General features: G+C 44.3%; 1 protein-coding gene across 1 annotated transcript in view; it reads left to right on the top strand.

Annotated features, from left to right (window-relative positions):
• The window catches only part of DSCAM (DS cell adhesion molecule), a 985,823-nt gene that overhangs the window by 116,530 nt on the left and 846,139 nt on the right, over positions 1 to 23,154 (top strand). Inside the window, exon 2 of the mRNA XM_086935432.1 lies at positions 14,107 to 14,424. Coding sequence (XP_086791558.1) covers positions 14,107 to 14,424 — 318 coding nt within the window. The remainder of the gene's footprint in view (positions 1 to 14,106; positions 14,425 to 23,154) is intronic.

Genomic DNA, 23,154 nt, shown 5'->3' with positions numbered 1-23,154 from the left:
GCTCATTGACAATTTTGCCTTGTGGCCCTCCAGGCCCATTAACAGATAATGGGCAAGCGTGGCTAGCAGCACATCAGCTAGCTGGGGATTGTGCAGGGATGTGGAAGGAATTTAAGAGAGCAGTAGAGATGCCACTTTATTAGGTGGGCACGTATTATGTAGTGCAAAAGTCTTTATAGACGTGCAGAGACAAAATCTAATGTTTAGGTCTGGCGTACAGGCTGCTTTATTGTGTACCAAACCTCCTTTAATCAGGAAACTCACAACTAAAAATAGAAAACATGTATACATACATAGAGGGACTTTCCATCACCCTGCTTTACCCACTGGCCTGTTCAGCTGTCTTTAACATTTTTGCTTCAACCCGCTACACTTTGCAGTATACGGAAGTGGTTCAGCCCACTTCAGTACCATGGCTGGTGAGCCAGTACCTTAATTAGCCACAGCTTTTTACTTAATTATTTATCCTTTTAATTCATATTCCCGTAATTTTTGAGTGTTTTAACTATGTCTTCCGGTTACAGTAATTCAAAACCGATTTCTATGTGGCAAAAATCATATTTTCCTATGATCCACATTAAAACTAAAAAAGTATTTTGTGCCTGCTCTAAGCACACTTGCCTGCTAGGAAGAACTTTGCACTTTTACTTGAAATTATAAGCAATGTTTATTTTTTTGGTTTTCTAAATGAAACTTTGTATTGCAGTCGTATGATCACCGTGTTTAAGGGCTATTGTGCTCTATTTTCTTCCTTCTTTTTATTTTGTGGCATATGTTTGCAATACAAAATTTTTTCAAAAAACATTGAACCAGTTTGCAAAGACCAGGTAGATTGGCTGTCCATTGCTGTATGTATTATACATTGGTCATTGTTTACATTAAACGATTCCCTCTGTCTCTTCCAATGCCTTCAATCCAGTCTCTAGGCTTTCATGTAGAGCTATGATGTCAACTACTTTTCAGGCATTCCAGCAACTTGTGTTTTATTTAAAAGCAATGTGGACCATAATAATGGAAATATGTTAAGGATTCCAAAAATTCAGTTGCAAAACTGAGTTTTAGAGGGAAAAATGAAAACATTCATCTTTTTCAAAACCCTGACCTTAAGGGACTCTCCCCAAACTAAACTGAAGAAGGAACTTATCAAATGTAAAGACCACAACACAATGACAACAAGCATTGGCAAAGCAAACAGGTATGTCTTTAATGTCCTAGCGAATATATAAATACATGGATGCACAAATAAGGGATGGATATTTGTGACCTGTAATGGAGCAACTTTTTCTTTCTGTGCCTTCTATGTCTGTGTCCTTTTATGTTCCCCTATTTTTTGGTTTTTATTATGTATCTAGTTTGAAGTGCTGGTGCCACGCAGCACCACCAACTTGGGGAATAAAAAAAATGGGGCACAGACATAGCAGGCAGAGAAGGAGGCAGGATGCACACAGCGAGGCACAAAGCCCCCTGATTACCCTGTGGAGGTTTCTGAAGAATGCTATTACAGTTACCGGCTGGTATCTCCATAAGGAACTCCACCTATTATGACTCAGAACTGCAGAATGGGGAATAACTGCGCAGATGTGGAATTACCTAGGGGAATTCCAATTGGTATCCCCTATTCTCTATGTCGTAATGTTCCTATTAACCACCTGCTCTGAGCTGGTGGAAAACAGGAGCAATTGCTTCTCTGTGGGGCTGGAGGAAGAGGGGCTTGGAGGGTACTAGAGGAAAGGGAAGAATACTTTTGGCGTGGGGACTATGGAACGAGGCTTGGCCGCAATTGCAGTCAAAACCTGTGCGATTTTACTGCCTGCGATTACCAGCCGGTACATTTAGCTCCGTATTCTGGTACGCTGGAAAATGGAGTGGTGATCAGGCAGAGAGGATTGCCATATGGTACATCTGCCATGCCTGACTCGTAATCAGGGCCATGTAGCCTGCACATTTGTGTATGTACTCCTGTGTAGGCATAGTTTGGACACTGCAGTCAGGCCTATTGGCTTTGCCAGCGCATGATGACGATAACTGTACATCAGGAATGAACACAGCAGCCCAAGGTCATGGTTTTAAAATGATGAGGTGGCACAAGTGTTCCCACCGTCGGTTCACAACAAGAGGTAAAAAAAAATGTAAATGTGGTATACTTGTAAAGCGCACAGCTGCCCACACCGCAGGCGTCCCGGCGCTGTATACCACTGGGGAACCAGCCCTGGCTTTCCCTGTGAGATGGTCCCTTCTGGGCACCCCCAAGGTGAGACCAGGCATCCCCGGCGTTGGTGCACCGATTTCCATCAGCATAGGTGTTTGCAGAAATCAGGCTGCATTCCTTTTCAAAGCAGCCTGGCTGGCCTGAATGAAGCGGGTTATTTTTAGTAACATCGGCGCAGCTGATTAATAGGTGCCCAGGCAGGCACTGCAGCCTCCCCCTCCTGCGCCTCTGCACCTGCGCCCCCTCCATGCAGAATGGCTGACATTTAAAGTTCATCGCTTCCGAGCATTGCTGAGGAGGCTGTAACAAGGCCCCTTCAGAAACCTAATGGGAATGCAGGCTCTGCGAACCAGCATTGCCGAGATGCCTATTAACATATAAAAACGCGTTAGAAAGCGGATAAATGCCAACTTCTTAAGTGGAGGGAGATTCAGGAGGCACTACTTTTAGTAGTATCGGTGCTTTTCTTTGTTTCCTTTCAATACCTTATGTGTATGAGGGAACATTCGGCCGTAGACAATCCCCAGAGAGCAAAGGGGTCCCTTGTTTCAGATGGAAGAGAAAGATCCCTCCGCAACCTCTAATAATCATCAAAAATCACCCATCTCCGCTCAATGGAAATAAGGCCATGGATTCAGTGAGCAGGCTGGGGAGAAGGATGCCTGGCTTTTGTGGGGATGAGAAGGGCAGGGCACAAGTCAAGCCTTAGAGAGCTCACCCTGGTATGTGGCTTCTTTGTTTACATTCTCAGATGTCTTTGCAGACTAGAGAGATCAAGGTTCAAAAGGGCCAAGTAAATTGCTTCTGGCCATCAGACCTAACAGGAGCGAAGGGAGTAAGTCAAGTGTCGCGTGCCTGGGGCATCAGTGGTATGGTCGAGCTAACTGAGTAGATACTAGAGTTAGCGCAGGAGGTAATTCTTGTAAGAGGTAGTCAGGCTGATTGTATTAGGACTGAGGGTAAGTAGAACAGGATTGCAGTTAGAAAATAGAACCTTCTTTAATACATAAAACAAGACAATAACAACAAAGGTCCAATCGATACAACTGGAGATACGCAATTTTAAAGATTTTAGTGAAAATAGCACCAAAAACCACAAATAGTCAATTGTGGATATCTGGTCATGCTGGATCGGGACAAAGTCACAACTTCAAGCAATCACAATGGTTACCCAGTTAGGCCCACTGAACAAAGTACCTTAAATCCTGGCACGAGATCTATGCAGTGTTGCTTTGCGAGACTTTGCGTCGGCTGGCGTCATTTCCAATGACGCTGTGTGGCTAGCCTTTGCAGGGTTTTGCATTGCTTTGCATCAGTTTCGGGGAGCTGTGCAGCGTAGCTTGGCGTGGCCTTGCGTCGCTTTGAGCCGGTATCGATGAGCTGGCAACAGTGTGTCAAGGCTTTTTGACGCTCGGAATTGCTCTGCGTTGCTTCCGATGAGGCTGGCTACTGTGCGGCGAGACTTTGCAAGGCTTTGTGTCGCATTACGTCGGTTCTGATGAGTTTGGGTTTGGGTTTGGCAGAGCAGCTTCAGGCCCATTTCAAAGGGACCAGGACTGGGGTGGCACCACTTGGTCATGATTGGGTAACATGGGGCAAAGAAGCATCACAGAGAACGTGTAGCTGATGACTTCGGGGAAGAAAATTAGTTGTTGGGAGTGACTGCTGGACAGTAGCAATGGAAACAGTATTTAGATTGTGCTTACCTATATTGCAAAACAGTGGGAGAGCTGTCTTTCAAAAATTCAATGTAACTGATAGTGGGGATGTGACATATTTTTCCTTCTATAGTTTGCATGTAAGAATTGTAGATGTTGACCATAATGCACATTTGATGTGATCTTTAGATTAGGTGTGTCTTTGCATTTTACTGGTGGCAGGATCTTAGCTGTTGTAGAAAACGGAGGCATTAATGGTTGTGCTGAGTGCTGTAGCAGAGAAAAACACATGCACGTGTGTTTTACATGGGTGGTTTTCATGAGGGGGATAAAAAAGTCTTGAATCTGTTTTACTGATGGGGTTGTCTATCGGAGTTTCCAGAGGGAAACAGTCTCAAACTCCGGGCAATATTTTACCTTGGGGAAAAATGCTTGTGTAATTTAAGCAGCACGACATTCAATACCATAGGGGTAACTAAAATCCCTAAGCCACTGAGCATCTTGGATGGATGAACTGCTTGGTTGCAGAGTATATACATTCAATTTGGGAAACCAATTGTATGTGGCTTGTTTGGTCTATGCTGTAAAGGAGGAACACCTTTTGAGCTTCCAAGAGGAAAGCAACAGAATTTTACTTTTAGTCCTTAGCGGATGAAAAATATTAAACAAATTATATATGGATAAAAGCCCATGAGCAGAAAAGAAAAACGTCTAAAGACAGAATTAGCATGATTTGTAGTGTGTGCATGCAATTGCTCCCTGGTGGTCTGGTTTGCGTCGGGAATCCATGTGGAGAGAGTGTGTCCAAGTTTCATTAACCTGATACTGTGAAACAAGTAAAGAGTAATGCCCAATGTGTCTGAGGTCAGTAGTAAAAAGTCTGAGAGTGATGAATGTTGTTGAGCCAAAGGATAAGGGGAGTGAACATGAGTAAGGCTCAGTGCATAATGAATGTACGGAAATCCACCTGCTTTGAATGTGTCCCCCTTTGTCAATTTAGATCTTGGGATTGTTTACTTTCACTGTGGGATGAAGTCTGCTAGTTAACCCCTTCGATGCTCATGACAGAACGGTTCCGTCATGAGCATCGGTAGCGCTGTGCTCATGACGGAACCGTTCCGTCATGACCACACCCATTTACATTAGGGCCTAGCACCGGGGGTAAATCGGCACCGCACGGATGAGGTTAATCAAAAAGGAGAAACTAGGAGCTTTTTAAATAGGTCCTGAACAATGCTCCTAAAAGGTAAGTAAGTGAAACAGATGTGCAGTTTCTAAGGAGGGAAAGGGGAGTGTACAGGTCTCTTATAGATTGCCCTCACACACCCCGAAGGATGTCATGCTTCATCAATGGGCTGTGCTCCTCGTCGGGCCGGCGGTGCAATGCTGGAGATCTTTTAAGAGACAGCCGTTGGGTGTATGAGGGTATGTGGTCAGGGAAGTGCATTGAGTGTGCAAAGTGAGTTAAAATAGGTTAAGTATTGCCCTGTGTGGATAAAATTTTATTCCGGGAGTGTACTAACTTAACAAAAAAAGCGTGAGCTCTGTCTGGAGCCAATGATCCTGCAGGGTCTGAGTACCGTCTTGTCACCAGCGTTGCTCTTTTTGCAGACCCGTCAGCACCGGATCTCATTACCAGGGGACTCGACAATCCAGGTCCTCAGTCCTGGAACACCAAGAACAACGCTGGTGACAACACAATACTCAGCTCTGGCTTTGCCGTAGTGTTAGAGTTAGGATAACTAAACTCCTTTTTACCCACCGGTCCTGAAGAATTGCCGATTGACCCGTTAGGGGCAGAAGGCGAGAAACATATTGTCCATTTACACTATCTAGACCCTGTAGGATCATGGACTCCAGACAGGGCTCACACATTTGTTGTAAGTTAGGACACCCCCAGAATAAAATGTGTTCCACACAGGGCAGTACTAAACCTATTTTAACTCACTTTGCACACTCAATTCACTACCCTGACCACATACCCTCACACACCCAACGGCTGTCTCTTAAAATATCTCTGGCAAAGAGCTCCTTCGTGGGTGCCCGTCGGGCATTGCAGTGCCGGCCCGACGAGGAGCACAGCTCAGTGATGAAGCATGACATCCTTCGGGGTGCGTGAGGGCAATCTATAAGAGACCTGTACACTCCCCCTTTGCCCCCTTAGGAACTGCACATCCATTTCACTTACTGAAGTCTGCTACCCAGGCTCTGCCCTGCTTGCTTTAAAGGGACAGTATGAACATGTCATCTAACTATAGCTGGTACAAAGGTGAACCTGCTCAGGCACTGTCATGACACTAGTATGACTTAACAAAATATAAATCAATTCAGGCTTGTAAGACAGCACTAACAGTATTACTGCTGATGACTGCAGTGTAGGTTAAATTATTCCCACAGTTTTTCCATCTCACAGACGATGCATGCTGCACTAAAAATCTGAGAGCTGATTTGAGCTCCCTACTTTCATTCTGTTGTGATTTTTTTTAAATTTGGTGCCTTTTCAGACATAAGATGCCTACCTAACTGAGCCAGCCCAGGCTTTGCATATATGTGGCTCTGGCCAGGTCCCACCATTTCAAGCCTCTTCCCAGAGAGCCCAGTTTGACCTCATACTCAATAACAGTCTCCTTGATAATCCTCTGTTGCCCATCCTCAAAGGTTAGATTAATTTGGATGCCCTGCATGGATACACCTGATCAAACATGGGTATTTTAAAGGGAAGGTCTGTGGCTAATGCATACTTAATGTCTGTATGGCATTTGTTCAAAACACATTTCCACATGCTTCTATCATCATTTCGAAACCTAGAACAAAACCCATTCACCTTTGTCTTAGTATTGGCTTTATTTACTTATATTGAGCATGCTTTCCCGTTTCCTTATTTCACTGTGCTGTTATTTGTTGATGGGCATACATAAATCATCTACTACATTTCCTCTGGGTTTGCTTTGCTTATCTGGCCTTCATGCCAAAACTGGACATACAGAAAACCAATTTATTTCTAGCGACGGGCTTGTGGAGCATAATAAAACAGGCCAGGATCTCATAATAGGCATGTGTTGCCTGAGCGAGACACTGTGGTGGCTTGCTTGTGTCGTGTCTCAGTAGCCATGTGCACAGGAAAACTGGCATTTTAGTTCTCCACCTTGTTGTGCTTGGTGGACGACCATCATTGATTTTGTCTCTGCCTGTAGCATCCTTTAGTCTCTTTGCTCTGTTTCTTGATTTTCCTCTTTCACACTTCATTCTCATATGGTCGAAAGAGAAAATGTCTCTTCTCACAAAGAGGACATGTGCCTTGTTGTGCAAGATTGTGATGATGCTGTGCTCTCTGATGATGATGATGATGATGTGCATTCTGATGGAGAGCGTCCCTACATTGAATGCTGTGTGGCAGTATGAATGGTGGTAGTTTGTTGTACAGAAGTCTACTTTAATTAATCAATTACTGCCAGCTGATCTTTCATACTCCCCGGGTGGGATACCAGCTCCTCTCAATTATAGGTAACCCAGCGTTCCCACACCCAGATTATCCAGGTGCAAGAACACCAATCCTGCTTCTAAACGGCTGGGAAAATCCAGTCGGTAAAATCACTTTGGCAATGGGCTTCAAATAAAGTCCAGACCCAGTCTCTGGTCTTTGCTTGAACCCCCTTCTAGGAAAGGGTGGAATGTAAAAGAGCCCTATCGCATGTATCCAAAGTGTCACTGAGTACAGTGTCAGCATTCAAAGACTAAGTTCAAAAATGTAATTAAATTCTCTGGCCAACCAGTCACACACCTTCCTGCTTCACTCTGTCACCACCCTGAAAATCTACATTTTCTGTAATCCTGCCCCTCAAAGTCCTCATTGAAGAATCCCTGGCCACCCTCGGGTAGATATTGTTAAAATCTTCTGGTTCCACTACTACTAATCGCTTTCTACTTGCAGCCAACATCATCTACTTCTGTAGTAACACTGGGATAGTGATTTAGACAAAAAAAGGTGCGAGTTGACGAGCATGCAGAACATGACTTAGAGCTTTGTGGGGCGATGCTGGAACGGCGGGTGGGCGAGGCACAGGAGGAGAGGGGCCACAGACCAGTGTCCTCTGGAGCAGCAGTGTGTATGTAGAGTCCTAAGTGCCGGGGGCGTAACAAAGGCCCATGGAACCCCGCAGTGCGGGGGCCCCTCAGCAAAGTATGCTGGCATGAGAGCTCCTGAGTGAGCCCGGAAGGGGGTCTTCCATATTCTTTGAAGGGGGGGGCCCTCGAGTTTCGTTATGCCAGTGCTAAATGCAAATTATGGGGCTCAGCGAGGGTTTGCGAGCTCCGGAGCATGGCTCTAGGAGACATTTGCAGGGCCTGTGGGCCTGGGATGAGTTTCAAAACGATGGAACGATCCCCGCAATTGTTGTGTGGTCGAGGTCCACAGGAACTGTGTATAGTAACTGTGCGGTAATGCTGCAATTTTACACTGTTGACATGATGTTGTACATGTCTTTTGTTTTTAAACTTGAAAGAAAAATCTTTAAAAAAGAACACTGGGATAGTCCTCCTTACTTAGAGCAATCTTTGCTCAAAACCTTGCAGATACAATTAAAAAAATAAACCTTAAATTTGATCATCACTACATTTAATGCTTGTCATGTTGGATTTGGAGGTTGTGTTAAAGATGGGAACAAAGCCAAGGATATCGTCTAAATTGTCTATAAGCACAGAGCAACGTGAGTGTATTCTTTAGTTCTTGAGGTAGGACTAGTATATGAAGAGCATGATGTTTCTACATTACACATGCAAATAGTGTTCCGAATTTACCAATTAACAATTTTCAATGTTTTTCATTTGAGTGATTTCCTTTGAACCTCTGAATTTCCGGTATTTATCTTGGAATACCTTGGATTATCAATTACCATGCTGATAAAACTGGAACGCTAAATATAATAGATTAAATCTGATAGTGATATGTAAAATATGGTATTTGTGCAGCACTCCAAGATTTACAAGTATCCAGGCCTTTGGCCCGAGAAGCCTTTGTAGGGGTGCATGCCAATAATAATGTAAAATGCCAGCCTTTGAGCAATATGTTAGGTCTTTGGGTTCTCGCTTCCACGCACAACTGTGGCCTGATATAGATGACATAAAATTAATACATGGAATAACAGTTTAATGCAAACTTTATAGTGGAAGTCTTTGCCAACCATAGTTTATAGTGTTTAGAAGCAAAACAAGAGCATAATGAAAAAAAGAACAGATGATGGACGGAATGCTGAACCAATCAAACATTCACCCCCAGTCACAAATCTGGGCTAATTCATAATTGTTTTTGCACACCACGCCATTCCAGTTAAGACCCAGCCATATACAAATCAGTCTTGACCCTACTCCCGCTGGGAACACTCCAGCCCTAACTGTGAGGCCAGGTCATTCCTGGACCAGAAACAAGTATGCTGGGTCCGGTTTCGTGGTTTCACCACTCAACAGCCGGGTTAGCTTGAACGTGGTGGTGTAGTAAGCATTAGGGTGATAAATGCAAAAAGAACAGGTGATGGATGGAATGTTGAACCAATCAAACATTCACCCGCAGTCACAGATCTGGGTTAAATCTATTTTTTCTTTGCAAGCCACGCCATTCCAGTTTAGACCCAGCCATGTGTAAATCAGTCTTGATCCTGCTCCTCAAGGGAACACCCAGCCTGAACTGCCAGGCCAGGTCTTCCCTGGACGAGAAACAGGCATCCTGGTACTGGTTTGTGTGTTTCACCCCTCATCAGCCAGGCTAGCTTGAATCTGGTGGCGTAGCGAGCATGGGACCCACATCTAAGCATACCCTTGCCACTTAGGGTGACAAATGAAAAAAAGAACAGATGATGGACGGAATGCTGAACCAATCAAATATTCACCCCCAGTCACAGATCTGGGTTAAATCCATCCTTTTTTGCATGCCACACCTTTCCAGTTTAGACCCAGCCATATGCAAATCAGTCTTGACCCTGTTCCCCATGGCAACAGTTCAGCCCGAACTGCCAGGCCAGGTCTTTCCTGGACCAAACACAAGCATGCTGAGACCGGTTTCGGGGTTTCACCCTCATCAGCCAGGCTAGCTGGAATCTGGTAGCATAGCAAGTATGGGACCCACATCTAGGCATACCCTTCCCACTTAGGGCGACAAATGCAAAAAGAACAGATGGACGGAATGCTGAACCAGTCAAACCTTTACCCCCAGCAACAGATCTGGGTTAAATCCATTGTTTTTTGCACTCCACTCCATTCCAGTTTCCAGCATAATACTAATAGCTATAGAGGAAGAGGTGTGGCGCCGCGGCTAGGGCGACTGACTCTGGAATTTGGGGATCACGGTTCGATCCCTGGCACCGGAGACAGATTCACCATGTGACTCTGAGCAATAGCTTGCTTAATCTTCCAGACGGCCCCCAGTGCCTAGAGACCCTTACCGGTGATTGTGCGCTTTACAAATGTGGATTGTTATTATAATTACAGTTTTAAATAACAAAACAGACGAACGTTTGGTGCAGTTTATTTTATTGTGCTTGACCCACAAGTGCAAGCACAAGGCCACAGAATTAGTTAATGAACTTATGGTTGGGTTGTCCAATCAACCATAAGGCTTGGAGAAACAACCCTGACTGAGCTGTCCCAGTCAAGGCAGATGTCTGTGTTTTTTTATGGTACTAGTTTAGCACAGTCAAACTTTTTTAAAGCTCATTAGTTCTTTCTTCATCTGACAGCCTTTTCTGGGGAACTAGAAGAATCCTTGTTGGATAGTCATGAAGATGTATTACGGTGTCTGCGTGTGGGGTTAGCAGAGAGTGTTAAGTGTTTCGTTTTACAATGGTTTGCTTAAGTTACTGTGGAAGAAAAAAACGGTTCAGTCGAGCAGGATCTTTGTGGTGTTTTATGCGTGTTTCTTCCCTTGGTAAGCGATCAACAATCCATGTGTTGTAAGCATTAGGCGTATGAAACATGTATCTGTCTGTTTCTATGTTGTATGTTGATGTTGTCTCTGACTGTACCATTGATTTGGTAGCACTACATTAATTATGTGGCTATGGTGCTGTGCACTTGATGGTGAGAGGGGTCTGTGTAACATGTGGTATTAGCCAGAAAATATGTGTGTGAAACTGGTACAACAGTATGGTGTTATACCTGGGCTTTGCAAAATTTCATTCAAAATATTATATCATTTCAGATAACGCAAGTGTGTGGCTTGTGCTTGCCATTAGTGTTTACTATGTGGGAAAGTAATATGCATGAACTTCAGTATTGACGGGAGTCAGGGCCGGACTGGGAACCAAAACCGGCCCTGGCAAAGTGCTCGCCCGTCGTCCCTCCCCCTCCCCACTCGGGGGGGATTGGCGGTGCCGCCGAGCGCTTTGCTAGGGCCGGGCTAGGGCTGGTTCTCGGCCGATTTTGTTGCAGGGCCGATTAAAAACGACCCTGTAACAAAATCGGCCCCCAGGGGCTCAAAACCGGCCCCCCTCCCTTGCGGCGCACCAGGGGATTGCCTGATGCCCGCTATGGCCAGTCCGGGCCTGACGGGAGTATCCACCATTTGTGCACAAGGGGAAAAAAACACCTCATCTATGTCCAAGTCGTGCACTTTTTATTGTTCTACCACATTGTTCAACCCCACCCAAAATTGATTTAGTTTGATAGAAAATGTGGGCTGCAGATCTTTTTGGGATGTCCAATGAAAACTCAAATGTCGTATTTCAGAAGTGTGTTGAATGTGTGTGGTGAGGACTGTTCATTATATACTGATCCAGAGGTTGTGTGGAGAATCTTTGCTTGGTTAGCAAGTGCATCTGTAAAGAGCCATTCGTTGTACCAGAATTGATTTACATACATATCTGACTTTCAGAAGGTTGAGTGGTCCGTCCTGTAGATGGGACAAAAGGTAAGCATAACAGGTATAAGAGTTCAACATCAAAATTTTAAAATCAACACCACCTGCCTAGAGAGGTAAAGCAATCAGTGAGAATAAACCATAACCTAACGTGACACATTGTTGAGAAGTTGATGCTCTGTAAACTAACATCTGCTGAAAGCTTGTCCAGCATGTGGGAGAAAACAGAGGGAGGGGCAATGCAAGCTTAACCATGTGAGTAAAGCCAGACCAAAAAAGAGGTTCCAGCATAACTTCAGCTGCTATTCCAGGGCGTGCCACATGGGTCTGGCCATGTAACCAGTGCAAGAAAGCCAGCCGTGTCTTTGTGTTCATCTTCTTGCTTCAGCTCCCTAATCAACTTGCCCTAAAAGTCCTCCCAGAAGTGGTGAGGGAGGACCAGACATCAGCAGCTCAGTGATTGGGCAAATCTATAATCATACATATCTCCAGGAGCCAAATCCCTCTCTGCTTTATCTGCAGATATAGTTATGAATTGCAATGACTGTGGGTTGCATAGTTAAGATATGGCACGTTGTCCTAAAGGAGTCAGTGAACTCTGGCAAATGATCAACTCCACTGTAAGTTACCATATGTCTGTTATTGTGGCAAGCTGCAGCAAAAGATGACAGCACAGCTAAGGTTATGACTTGATGTAAAAAAATTGTTGCATACTGTAAAAGACTACATTCCGCACAACAACAAAGCAACGATGACATACAGTAACACAGGATTCAATAAGGAATCTCTTACCACATCAAAACATATGCTATGCTGCAGCATTTTATAAAGTGTATTGTAACAGAGGGTATCATTTTTAGATAATAGAATACATTGTTTCATCATGAACAATGGGCCTGAAGCACTACTATCCCATTCCCAACAAGTGGTTGCAATTTGCACACTGACTTTTGAGATTGGAATAGTATTTTGTGTACCGGTCTACGTATCAATAGATTGGTTCACAAATTACCAAATCGTACAGGGCTGCAAAAGAACCTGCCTAATTAATATTCATTAGGCAGATCACAATTTGCTACCCCTGTGATTGGCTGCAATCACAGCGTTGGTGGCCTGCTAGGCACAGCAGACACCATTCTGTTCAGTTCATCACTAAGTGCACTTTTTAAAGCAGCCCTGTTTTCTTAAAAAAACCAATGATGCTCTAAAAAACACTTCAGAGGGAGCAGGTACTCTCCCAGAGGCTGCCAACACGATTCCCAAGGGGAAATGACCTCTTTGAGTGAACCTATCCTATTCCCTTCATGCAGACCAACTAGGGGAAGCATAACTCATCAGTGGTTTATGATAGCAACTGCAGTCATAAACAATCGATGCATTGCTTTCCGAATCAGATATAGGACAGGGGCGCTGCTTTCATGCAGCAGGGGCGGCTCTAGGCTCATGGTGGCCATGGGCAGGGAGCGTAGGTAGGGGCCCCTGAAGAGGGGGTTCGGGCGGGGCGGAGCACAGAGGCCAGTGAAGAGGGGGGGGTCAGGCTGTTTGGAAGTGGAACAGAGCCAGAGGCAGCCATAATCCCTGCCAGGGGCTGCCACGCAAATATGTATCCATACTCAGAGGATTATTATATTAATGATATATATTGGCGTGGTGGCCCCTGGGATTTGGTGGCCCTGTGCAGGTGCACAGCTTGCACATGCCTAAGGCCGCCCCTGCATGCAGCCTCCTATTACCAATTTGGAAATGATCACATTAGTCAATTTACGAGTCTGAAAGAACGTTTTGACTTTTTTGACATGAAGAACCACCCTTTAGTGGTCGAAACCAGATGATGTAAGAATCATAGGCTTTGCTATTGCATGCCTGCTTTGTACATCAGGGCCAATATCCTGTCTGGGAGCAACTGATGTGAGCAACTGTGTAACAGGGTATGCCATACAATTCCAAGGATTGTTGCCTGGTGTACCAAAGGATGTGACATGCTTTAGCAAAGAGACAGACATCGTCCCCTATGTACTAAGGCATATTGTTTTGTAGGAAGTTGCATATTGCAATAAAGGAAATAATATACTGTAGAACAGTAGCAAACGGTGCAACAAACTCCTGTAGAAGATAAGTCATACTCAAGCAAGAAACAATACAAGCGATGGACTAAAGCAAACTGATTTCTGTAGCTCAGAAAACAACAGAATAACAAAGTAAACCTAAAAATGTAAATATACCTTATACCAACAGTAACCATATATAGTGCTCTAAATAATCTGACTTGTCTTTCTGTGATGAAGGAGCTAAGAATGCATACTGTGTATTATCTCCTTATATGCAGTACATAAAGTGTGCATTACATTAATGACTGGTATGTAATACCTTTAATTCTCTTTTTGTCTTGACAGTTTTCAGTGAAGATCTACACGCCAGTTTATATTTTGTCAATGCATCTTTGCAAGAGGTAGTGTTCGCTAGCGCCACAGGGACGCTGGTGCCCTGTCCTGCAGCAGGGATCCCACCGGTGACACTCAGATGGTACCTAGCAACGGGCGAGGAGATCTACGATGTTCCCGGGATCCGCCACGTCCACCCTAATGGCACTCTCCAAATCTTCCCCTTCCCACCTTCAAGCTTTAATAACTTAATCCACGACAATACTTACTATTGCACAGCGGAAAATCCTTCAGGGAAAATCAGAAGTCAGGATGTTCACATCAAGGCTGGTGAGTAGAACTTGGACTTGATCATTTGTACCCTACGCCTATATAACGTGTACGCATTTCCATTCACCTGGCCCTGATAGTTGTGATGGACGGTTTTCTTGTGAATCTTCTGCTATAACTCTTAGGATTCTGACTGAAATTCTTACAGCTTGAGGAGAATAGGGTGTGCAGAAGACTTTTGGGGATTCCGACGTCCATCCCTCATTATGCAGTTCACCAAGAACTGGTTTTGGCATATGCCGTGGGTCAGATTAAGCTTGCACCTCTATTAATTTGGGCATCTATACATAGCGATATGGCATTGCAAGCAATCTCGATCAATAAAGCTGTAATTGAAGACTGTTTAGCCTGTGACCAGGGGGAGGCATTCCTTGGCTTCATTACATTAGGGACACTCTTACTAGACTCGTCATCTCTTTTTTATTTACATCTTTTTCTTAGGAAATCCAATAGGGGAGGATTTCGGGGAGAGAGTTTGGCCTAACGCTAGGCCGGTCGACCTTGAATCTGGGGAACCGGGTTCGCGTCTTGGCAATGACGCTGAACATCCTGTGATTCTGGGTAAATCACTTACTCTCCCTGTGCCTAACAGAAAATGAATGTGTCCTCATGTAACGCTACTGGTGCTTGTGTAAAGCGCTCTGATACCCGACACCTTCAGGTCAAGTTTGCGCTATATAAATAAAAACATATATATATATATATATGTATATATAAAAATTGCTAAGCAATTTATGGCTGCTTGTCAATGTTCCAGGGAAATCCTATATGCAGACCTACGCTTTGATCCAAACTTTGGTAGGTCCTGAGCCTTGTCCGGAACTGGTAACTAACTCTTGCGAGTGCACGCTCCCGACCACCCTCTGCCTAATGGAAAGCTACAAGTCCAGAATCATTCTTAGATGCCTGAATTTATCCTCCAGAGAGGAACACTGATCAATGGAATTAGACCATTATTTTGTGTCCCAATAATTGGGATGGTAGGGAACTGACATAATCTTGGTCTTTGTGTGGCAACGTTAAAGACATTCTGGTTTATCAAGCTACGGACAGCATCTAAAGCAGAGGGTAACACTTCCATGGATCTGTCTGAACTCAGATCTCCCTCATTAACACTAAAGATGATCTGGGTGTCACCTGCAATACAAGAAAGTAAGATAGAACTGGAAAAATAGATTGACCAGTGGATGCAAATATAAAGCAGAGACAGAGAGCAACCCTGTGGAATACCCAATTAACTGTCTCAGGTTGGAAACTAAAAGGGGTCACTAAAACAGTTGGGTCCTACTTTCAAGGAAGATTGCGTACAGCCGACTACAGCTCCCTGAATAGAGCGGATGGCCTATCAAGGCATGAGTAAGGGATGATCAACGGTGTCAAAATTCCCAAAATGGCTCCTTATTCAGTTCCTATGCAAAGTCTACTTTTGGTTTTGAGCATTATCAAAGAGAGTGCCCGTCTCTACAAAAGATTGAAATTGAAGAGTAGTTGTTTTTACAAGAGGCTCATCAGTGCAAGCTGAAGATCAGCAGACCTTAAACTGGAGGGATATTTTGCATTTAAAGAGGGTTCCTTTGATAAAGTTTTTCCAATAGCAAGCTTAAAGTCGTAAGGAATAAGGGTAGCAATGGTAAGAGCATGATGTGTCTTCGTTGTTCCTTCATAGCTTAGTCTGTGCAATAATTGTGGAATTTGCAGTGCACTTGCGCATTTGTAATTTGCACATTGATGTGAATACTGCTAAATTTTATTATGTGTGTCGTCATTGTGCCTGCTAATGTGTTTGCTCTGTATGTTTTTTGTTGGATGTAACTCCATTAACATATTTGATGTGTCTTTTAATGGTGATAAAAAACATTATAGTCAAATTGTCATAACTGTGCAACTATGTTCTAATTTAGATGTGCCTAGTGACAGATGGTTTTGTGTTAATCTCACATAGTGCTATAAAATAAGAATTCCCGATATCCATAGATAAATAAAAGTAATAGCCTAGCTTCAGTTTACCTGACCGGATAAGGCTTAGGAGGCACCCAGGAATCGAGAATGGAGTGCACGGCAACCACCCATTGGGACACTAGTCAATAAACAACTAGACCAATAGAATTCCGGGAGAGACAGACTTGAGTTGGATGGTTGACCAGAGCAGAGGAATCTCAAGACAGAATCACAGAATTTATCTATAGGGGCATCAGGGGTGCTAAGTACAGGCAGTTTTAAAATAGTCAATCCCACCCCACCATCCATTCAGTGGCACCCACATGAAAAGTGCAATCAGGCGTTAGTTTCCTATGAAGGTAATTCCATAGCAGGAGGTGGTAAATTGGACACCAAGGATGTTCTCGGAGACCTGTAGTACCATAACATAAACGGAAGCACAGGGCTCTCTCTGGAGTAGCAGACATTTACAAACAGGTGTCCCAAAATGTCTGAGACTCTCACAAATAGCTCAGTAATGGATACTCCTTCCTGAAGGAGACAGTTACAAAAGTCTTAGGGCAAGGGGCAGTCTCAAAGTATTAGAGGCAACACAAAAATCCAATCCATGATGGATTATTCCGGGGAGCATGAAGCAAAATAGCATGGAATGAACTGAACCTGTTAATTCACATGAAATGTGTGTGGCTTCAGCAATTACTGATTCAAAGTCACAAACAAGTGACCCTGTCACTTGCCTCGCAGTCCCAGGAAGTCAAGCGTAGACTGATTCAACATTACAAGGAAACAAACCTGTCATTTCCCAAAAAGTTTTGGTGCCAATCATTGTTTCAAAATTGTCTTTCCAATCAATGGTGCTGTTAATATACAGAGTGACACATTGAGCAGGTATCTGGCTTCTGCTCCAATGACCCTGCTATCTAGCACTGCCTGGGAGTTGGCAGCCTACTGGCATGCATATGATGGTTGAGTAGTCCTCCCGCCATGCAGTCCCCCCCTGGTGCCCTTGCTGCTTCCACCTCTGCAATGTGAGCCTACCAGCTGTGCACTAGGGCACTACAGGATGGGGACTACAGGAAGGATGCAGTGGTGGCCTGAGAACTGCCTTTGTACTGGGGACACAAGAAGGCTGCCCTGTGGGAGCACCGTACCAAACAGTCCACCACTGACCCAAAGGTTGAATCAATGTTTGGAATTCATACACTGTTGAATTTCAAACAGTGATTTACAGGCAGAAAAAATATTAGGCAATAATGCTGTGTTCTAAACATTTATCTTTTATTTTTCAGGGTGTGTATATTAGTTTCACATTCATATTCCCATTGTGCAGTTCCGTAGAAAAATAAACAGGATATGAGTAGACAGCCAACCTCTCAGAAGCTTTTTTAAGGTTTTGGCAAAAATCAGTAAGTTGAAAACGAGGTCGAAACATCTAAGTTACCTTTATAGGTATTTCAGGGTGCTTCTGGTGATGAAAAGAAAGCTTCACCCATGCTTCATATTGCAGAACATAATATCAGAGGAAAGGCAGTGGTTAGAGTAGAATTCGTTTCATATGGTGGTCGAGAGAGTGGTTCTGTTACTGCACCGAAATATCAATGCAGCCTTGGAATCAGTGACCATTTGAAATTCAATAATGTTGATTTAACCTTTTGAGCAGTGGTAACTTACTAAAAAGCTTATTTTTATGCTAGTGGGTTTATTGCTATTTACAGTCTTACCTAAATTGTTTGAGTTAGCTGCCCCTACCCATTTACCCTGAGTGCAACTATTCTCCATGTACCTTACCATTTCTATGTAATATAGGCACTTTTATGCTAGAGAGTGCCCCTTTTCCATGGTAACCCCCCCCCCCACACACACACTTTTTTGCCTGGTTTCGATATGATTTCAACATGCAGTGCACAGGTGCCAACCAGGCACAGGTGCCAACCAGGTCCCCTGTGCCAGTGCTCTTTCCCTTAAACAAACTCCCAAACTCCCAATTGGTACTTCTGCCTCCTGTAAGTCTCTAGTAAATGGTACCCTGGGTACCTGCGGCCTGGGGGCTGAAGAGGGTCCCTTGGGACCCCCTTCACTAGAACTTTGCAACTGCCCTTGCAGCCTGCATGTCCCTGTGAGGGAGAAAATGACAAAGTCGACATGGTACCCTGCCTGGGTGCCCTGGAAGCATAGGTAAGTCACCCCTCTATGATGTCTCTTAATTAATCATGTAAAGTCGTGCGGACGGAACAATATCTCCATAAGACATTTATCTTATACTCAAGCCCAAAAGGACGTGTAGGTTTTCCTGTAATCCAATTTGGTGCAATAAAAGGGCACCTGAAGAAGGCTAGCCAGCCGAAACGCGCGTTGTGACCTACCTTGCCATATTGCACATATTACTAGTCTTGTTATATGTTTGTCTGTAATGGTTTTTAATGTTTATGCACTATTAGTAACTTAATGTAAAAGACAAATTTGTATACAATGAATTCTTTCGAAAAATAAAAAAAAAATGAAAATAGAAATTCTTAGGATAAAATAAATACATACAAAACAAGGTTTATAACTTGGTGAGTGGTGAGTTTATCTGTCAGTATATGTTGATAAATATATTATTTGTGGTTTATTACATTTATGTTGTCACTTGACTATAGACCTTTACCAAAGGGTTCACTAGACCACCATTCTCCAATATTGTAAGTGCCAGTGAAGTCATGGAGAGTACACGGGCCAGGAACTCGACAACTCGAGTTCCACAGAACCATTATGGCTTTACTGAATGTAGGAGTGTTTGGTACCAAACTACTCATTTCTATAAACCCACACTGATGACAGTGTGGGATTTATTGTACCATGTACCTCAGAGGTCTACCTAAATCCCTACCAACCCTGGTGTGGCCTCTGACCTGCTCTAGGCAGCCAGCCACCACCAGACATGTGTCTGGACCCATGGTTAGAGAGCCCCTGCTCTCAGGGACCAGAAACAATGCACATCCTTGGCAGAGGTGTCATGACTCCTCCCTCAGGTTGGGACAGCGCACGAAGAGGGGAAGCTTCAAAGGATTTCCGCCTTTGTAATGCGACCACAGCCTTTGTTGCTAGCAGCAGATGGCAGGTCCTGGATAGCACCTCCCACCTTGGGAGGGAAAAGCGGCAGAAACATTCAAAATGGTAGGCAAAGTGTTCACCTCTGCCAACCCCACACCTAAGGTGGGGGGAAGCGAGGTGAAGCACATTTTCAGTCCTGGCCATCTTGAAGATGGGGGGACCCCTCTAATCAGGGCTAAGCCTATGCTCCCCTCACAGGAGAGTGGCATAATAGAGGGTGTCGTCACCTCAGGTAAGGTGCCCTTTAGCCCTACCTGCTACTCCCCTAAAACGTCTCTTAAATTTAGTATTTTGGTGGCTACTCCTGACCGTGCCCTCAGATCTGCGACATCCTAAGTAGCAAGAAGATCACTGTGCAGAGAAGACTGAAGCCAACAGCTGTCTTGTCCCCAGCCCTAACGGCCTGTCTCCTGCTTCTGAGAACTTGCGACCGTCTTGCAGCCAGCAACCTCTGAAACCCTGGGAGGACTGCTGCCTTTGACGAAGACTCCATTCTCCTGCAGACAGCGTACCTGTCTAAGAAGAAACAAACTCCAAGAACCGCCACAAGGACTGTGGTGGTTGGCCTCAACAAGGCCGACCAGTGCTAGGGGTTCGCCCTTCTCTGCACAAAGTCCTCAGACCAATAGGATGGAAGTTGGCACGGAAACTAGAATATAAAATACAACGTTTATTAACCTCATGAGGTGGAACTACATTCACACAACACCCTTTGGCAGTGTATGAAGTAGCACACTGAACAAAAGGAGCATGGTCCTTTTATACCCACACAGGGGCTCAAAAGAAGGTGGTACAAGTACAAGAAGAAGGTCTTAGGTACATATAAAGTCATACAGAAAATGTACAGTCAACAAGTGGGAGGATCTAACAGTTGCTAATTCTAGGAAACACATCCTGACAGTTACAGACTAAAGGCAGCTGCATGGACAGCTGCAAGCTCAACTGAGCATGTGCAAAGTGGAAGAAGCTAAATATAGTTTGTTCCTAGGCAGAATACAAGAGCAAACAACAGTAAGGAAGGACAGAGCACTGAAGGACCAGGTTTTAGAATCTAGCGGCGCCAAGGAAAACGCCTGATGCCTTCGAGTTCCCCTGCCTCGGCAAACAGAGACACGGGACGCTTCTTGATGATGTCAAAGACCAAAGTTTATTGGCTGCAACCAGGAACAGAGATCTACGAAGCACAACACGGATGGTTCGCTAGAGACTGCACAAATTCAATGAGCGGAGCATGGTCTTTTATGCCAAAAATCACATTCCAAAGGTGGCATCGGTTACACACAAACTAGCCAATCAGATAGTGACATTTCAAACATATCGCATGACGACAATCCCATTTTCGGTTGTCCAGCCCACCAGAAATGACCAAGCACATTCCAATTTCTTGTTCGGTCAGGCAGGACAAACCCATCATAAAACCTCAACCCAAATCAGTGATTATGTTGTAAAGGAAGGAGCAGAAACAGATTGGAAGTAAGATAGAAAGGTGGGTGCAGTGTACTGGAAACTTCGGCATGTCCTGCTCTTTGATCTTTATCTGACCAGCTGCTTAACAAGGAACTGGCTCAGCGAGGTCAGCCTCGGGCAAGGGAGTCAGTTCGGCCAGGTCATTCAGAAGTCAGCTAAGGTGTACGTGTCCCAAAGACTCGTTCGGCCGCAGTCATCGGCCTATGTGAGGGCAACCACACAAAATGGCTGCCGTTCACAAAATGGAACCGGAAGGTTCAAACGAAATCCCTAAATACATAGTGTTCTCACTGATAGAAAAATGCGAAAACACTCGTACATACCGCACTCGTGATTTGCGGTCCGCTGACACCAGAACCGTCTATTTTCGACGACCTTTATTGAACTGGTTCGGAACCACCGAACCTCAGTCCCTCAAACTACGGAACTACAGACCCTCCTTTTGCCCTTACATAGACAACAAACTCAAACTCATGTTAATCTGAATCTAGGTCTATCATCATCAGATCATCAATATCTTGCTATAGCATCATCCTAGTACTTAGTACCTCTCTCTGGACAGGTCTCCTTGCACACGAAGTAGCACAGAGGCCACAAATAGCAGGAGCACACTGTATACAGAGACAGAACAGGAAAAGGATTGCTAAGACCATCCCAATGACCATCAGAATCTTCCATCCCCAAGTGGATATCAATCCCCATAACCATCCCATCAATGACCAATCTCCTTTATCCAAATGGACAGAATCGGAGATCTTATGTAACTTGGAAATGGCCAGGAAGACTGACGGAGCGTTGTCTGGAATGAAAACGCAGCAGCTCGATTGAATCAGTTTACATACTCCACCTCTGTCTGCTAGTATGACATCAAGGGCAACCCTATTCTGAAGTGTCATAAGTCTATCCGACTGGAGCTCAGCAGTCAAGTTACTAAGGGCACCGGCAGTTTCGACTATGGCGGACTCAACCACTCTCCTCAACTGGCGAATATTCCTGCTGTTAGCCATAGGTCCCCAGAACGGCAGAAAACCCTTAAAGAAATCTCCCAACTCTTGCCCTGCAGTATCTTCCTGACTGAAGACACCTCTAGCAACTCTCGTCTTATGGTAATCTGCCGCAGCTGTAAAAGTGGGAGGCAACAAGAAGGAAACAAAACATGTGCCCGAAAAATCAGGGGGCAACCATGTATATGCTTTATCGTAGCATCCAAAATAAGTATCTTGAATTCTGGGGAAGTATGAGACGTAAATACATAGGTGTCAGTACAAACGCTTTTCCCTAGCTGAGCTCTCGGATTCTTGCCATTACCCTGCAGACAATAGCGACCCTGATAGGGCACTATCCAAATCGGTGGAGAACTTTTCGCTCGCTGGTTAACACTCAGACTAACTCCATATCCAGTAACATCCCAACCACTATATGGTTGCTTCTCATCTATCGGAATAGTTTCAACGGCATTAGTCCCTTTAACCATGTCGACTATGCCTCTAGCTACAGCACTATTCTTCGGATTGTCCTTCGATGAACGTAGGGGATAGACACAATGGGCATAGATAAACATCGTTCTGTAAGCCCAAATAGAACCATTCAAACTAAAAGGCAAAACCAAGTACGGAATACTTTTATCGGTCGTATGGGGCATTAGGCCACAAATCCAACAATTTATTGTATTCATCACTAACTGGTGTTGTTGCAAAAGTTGAATAAAGGAATTATTGGCAAATTCCAATGGTCTAACTACCTCGTGTTCAGGCAAAGGGTGAAAAGAATGTGAAGAAATAGTAGGTGGAGGTGCAGGTTGCACAGTGGGAATAAACGCCACTTTAAAAGAGAATGTCACATAACCAATTAAAAATATAATTAAACTCAATAGCAAAAGCAAACACAGTATTAAAAATCTTTTCCGTGTGATTAGCTTGTGTATCTTATTCTTAAAATTCATTATCCTTACAGGTCTCTCCAACTCGAAGAAATCCATCCTAACTAAATATGCTGCTCGCGATGGTAGGGTGTTCTATGCTAAGGAATGCCTCTGTCAACCCAGGTCAACTCCCTTAGGCCAACCAGAACCTTCGACCTATGTCTCAGGCTTGCACTCCAAAGACTTATCAACCGCGACCCTACAGCTGAACCTGGATGGCGGTTCGAAAACCAAAAATGAGTAGATCCTCGGTGGAGAGTTAACCTGTAAACAGAAAAATCATAAAAACTTCATTTATTTTATTTGTCCCA

The sequence above is a fragment of the Lissotriton vulgaris genome, chromosome 8 (genome assembly GCF_964263255.1).
Source record: "Lissotriton vulgaris chromosome 8, aLisVul1.2, whole genome shotgun sequence".
NCBI classification, from domain to species: Eukaryota; Metazoa; Chordata; class Amphibia; order Caudata; family Salamandridae; genus Lissotriton; species Lissotriton vulgaris.
The sequence above is the reverse complement of the archived record's forward strand: the minus strand, read 5'-3'. Positions and strand labels throughout refer to the sequence as shown.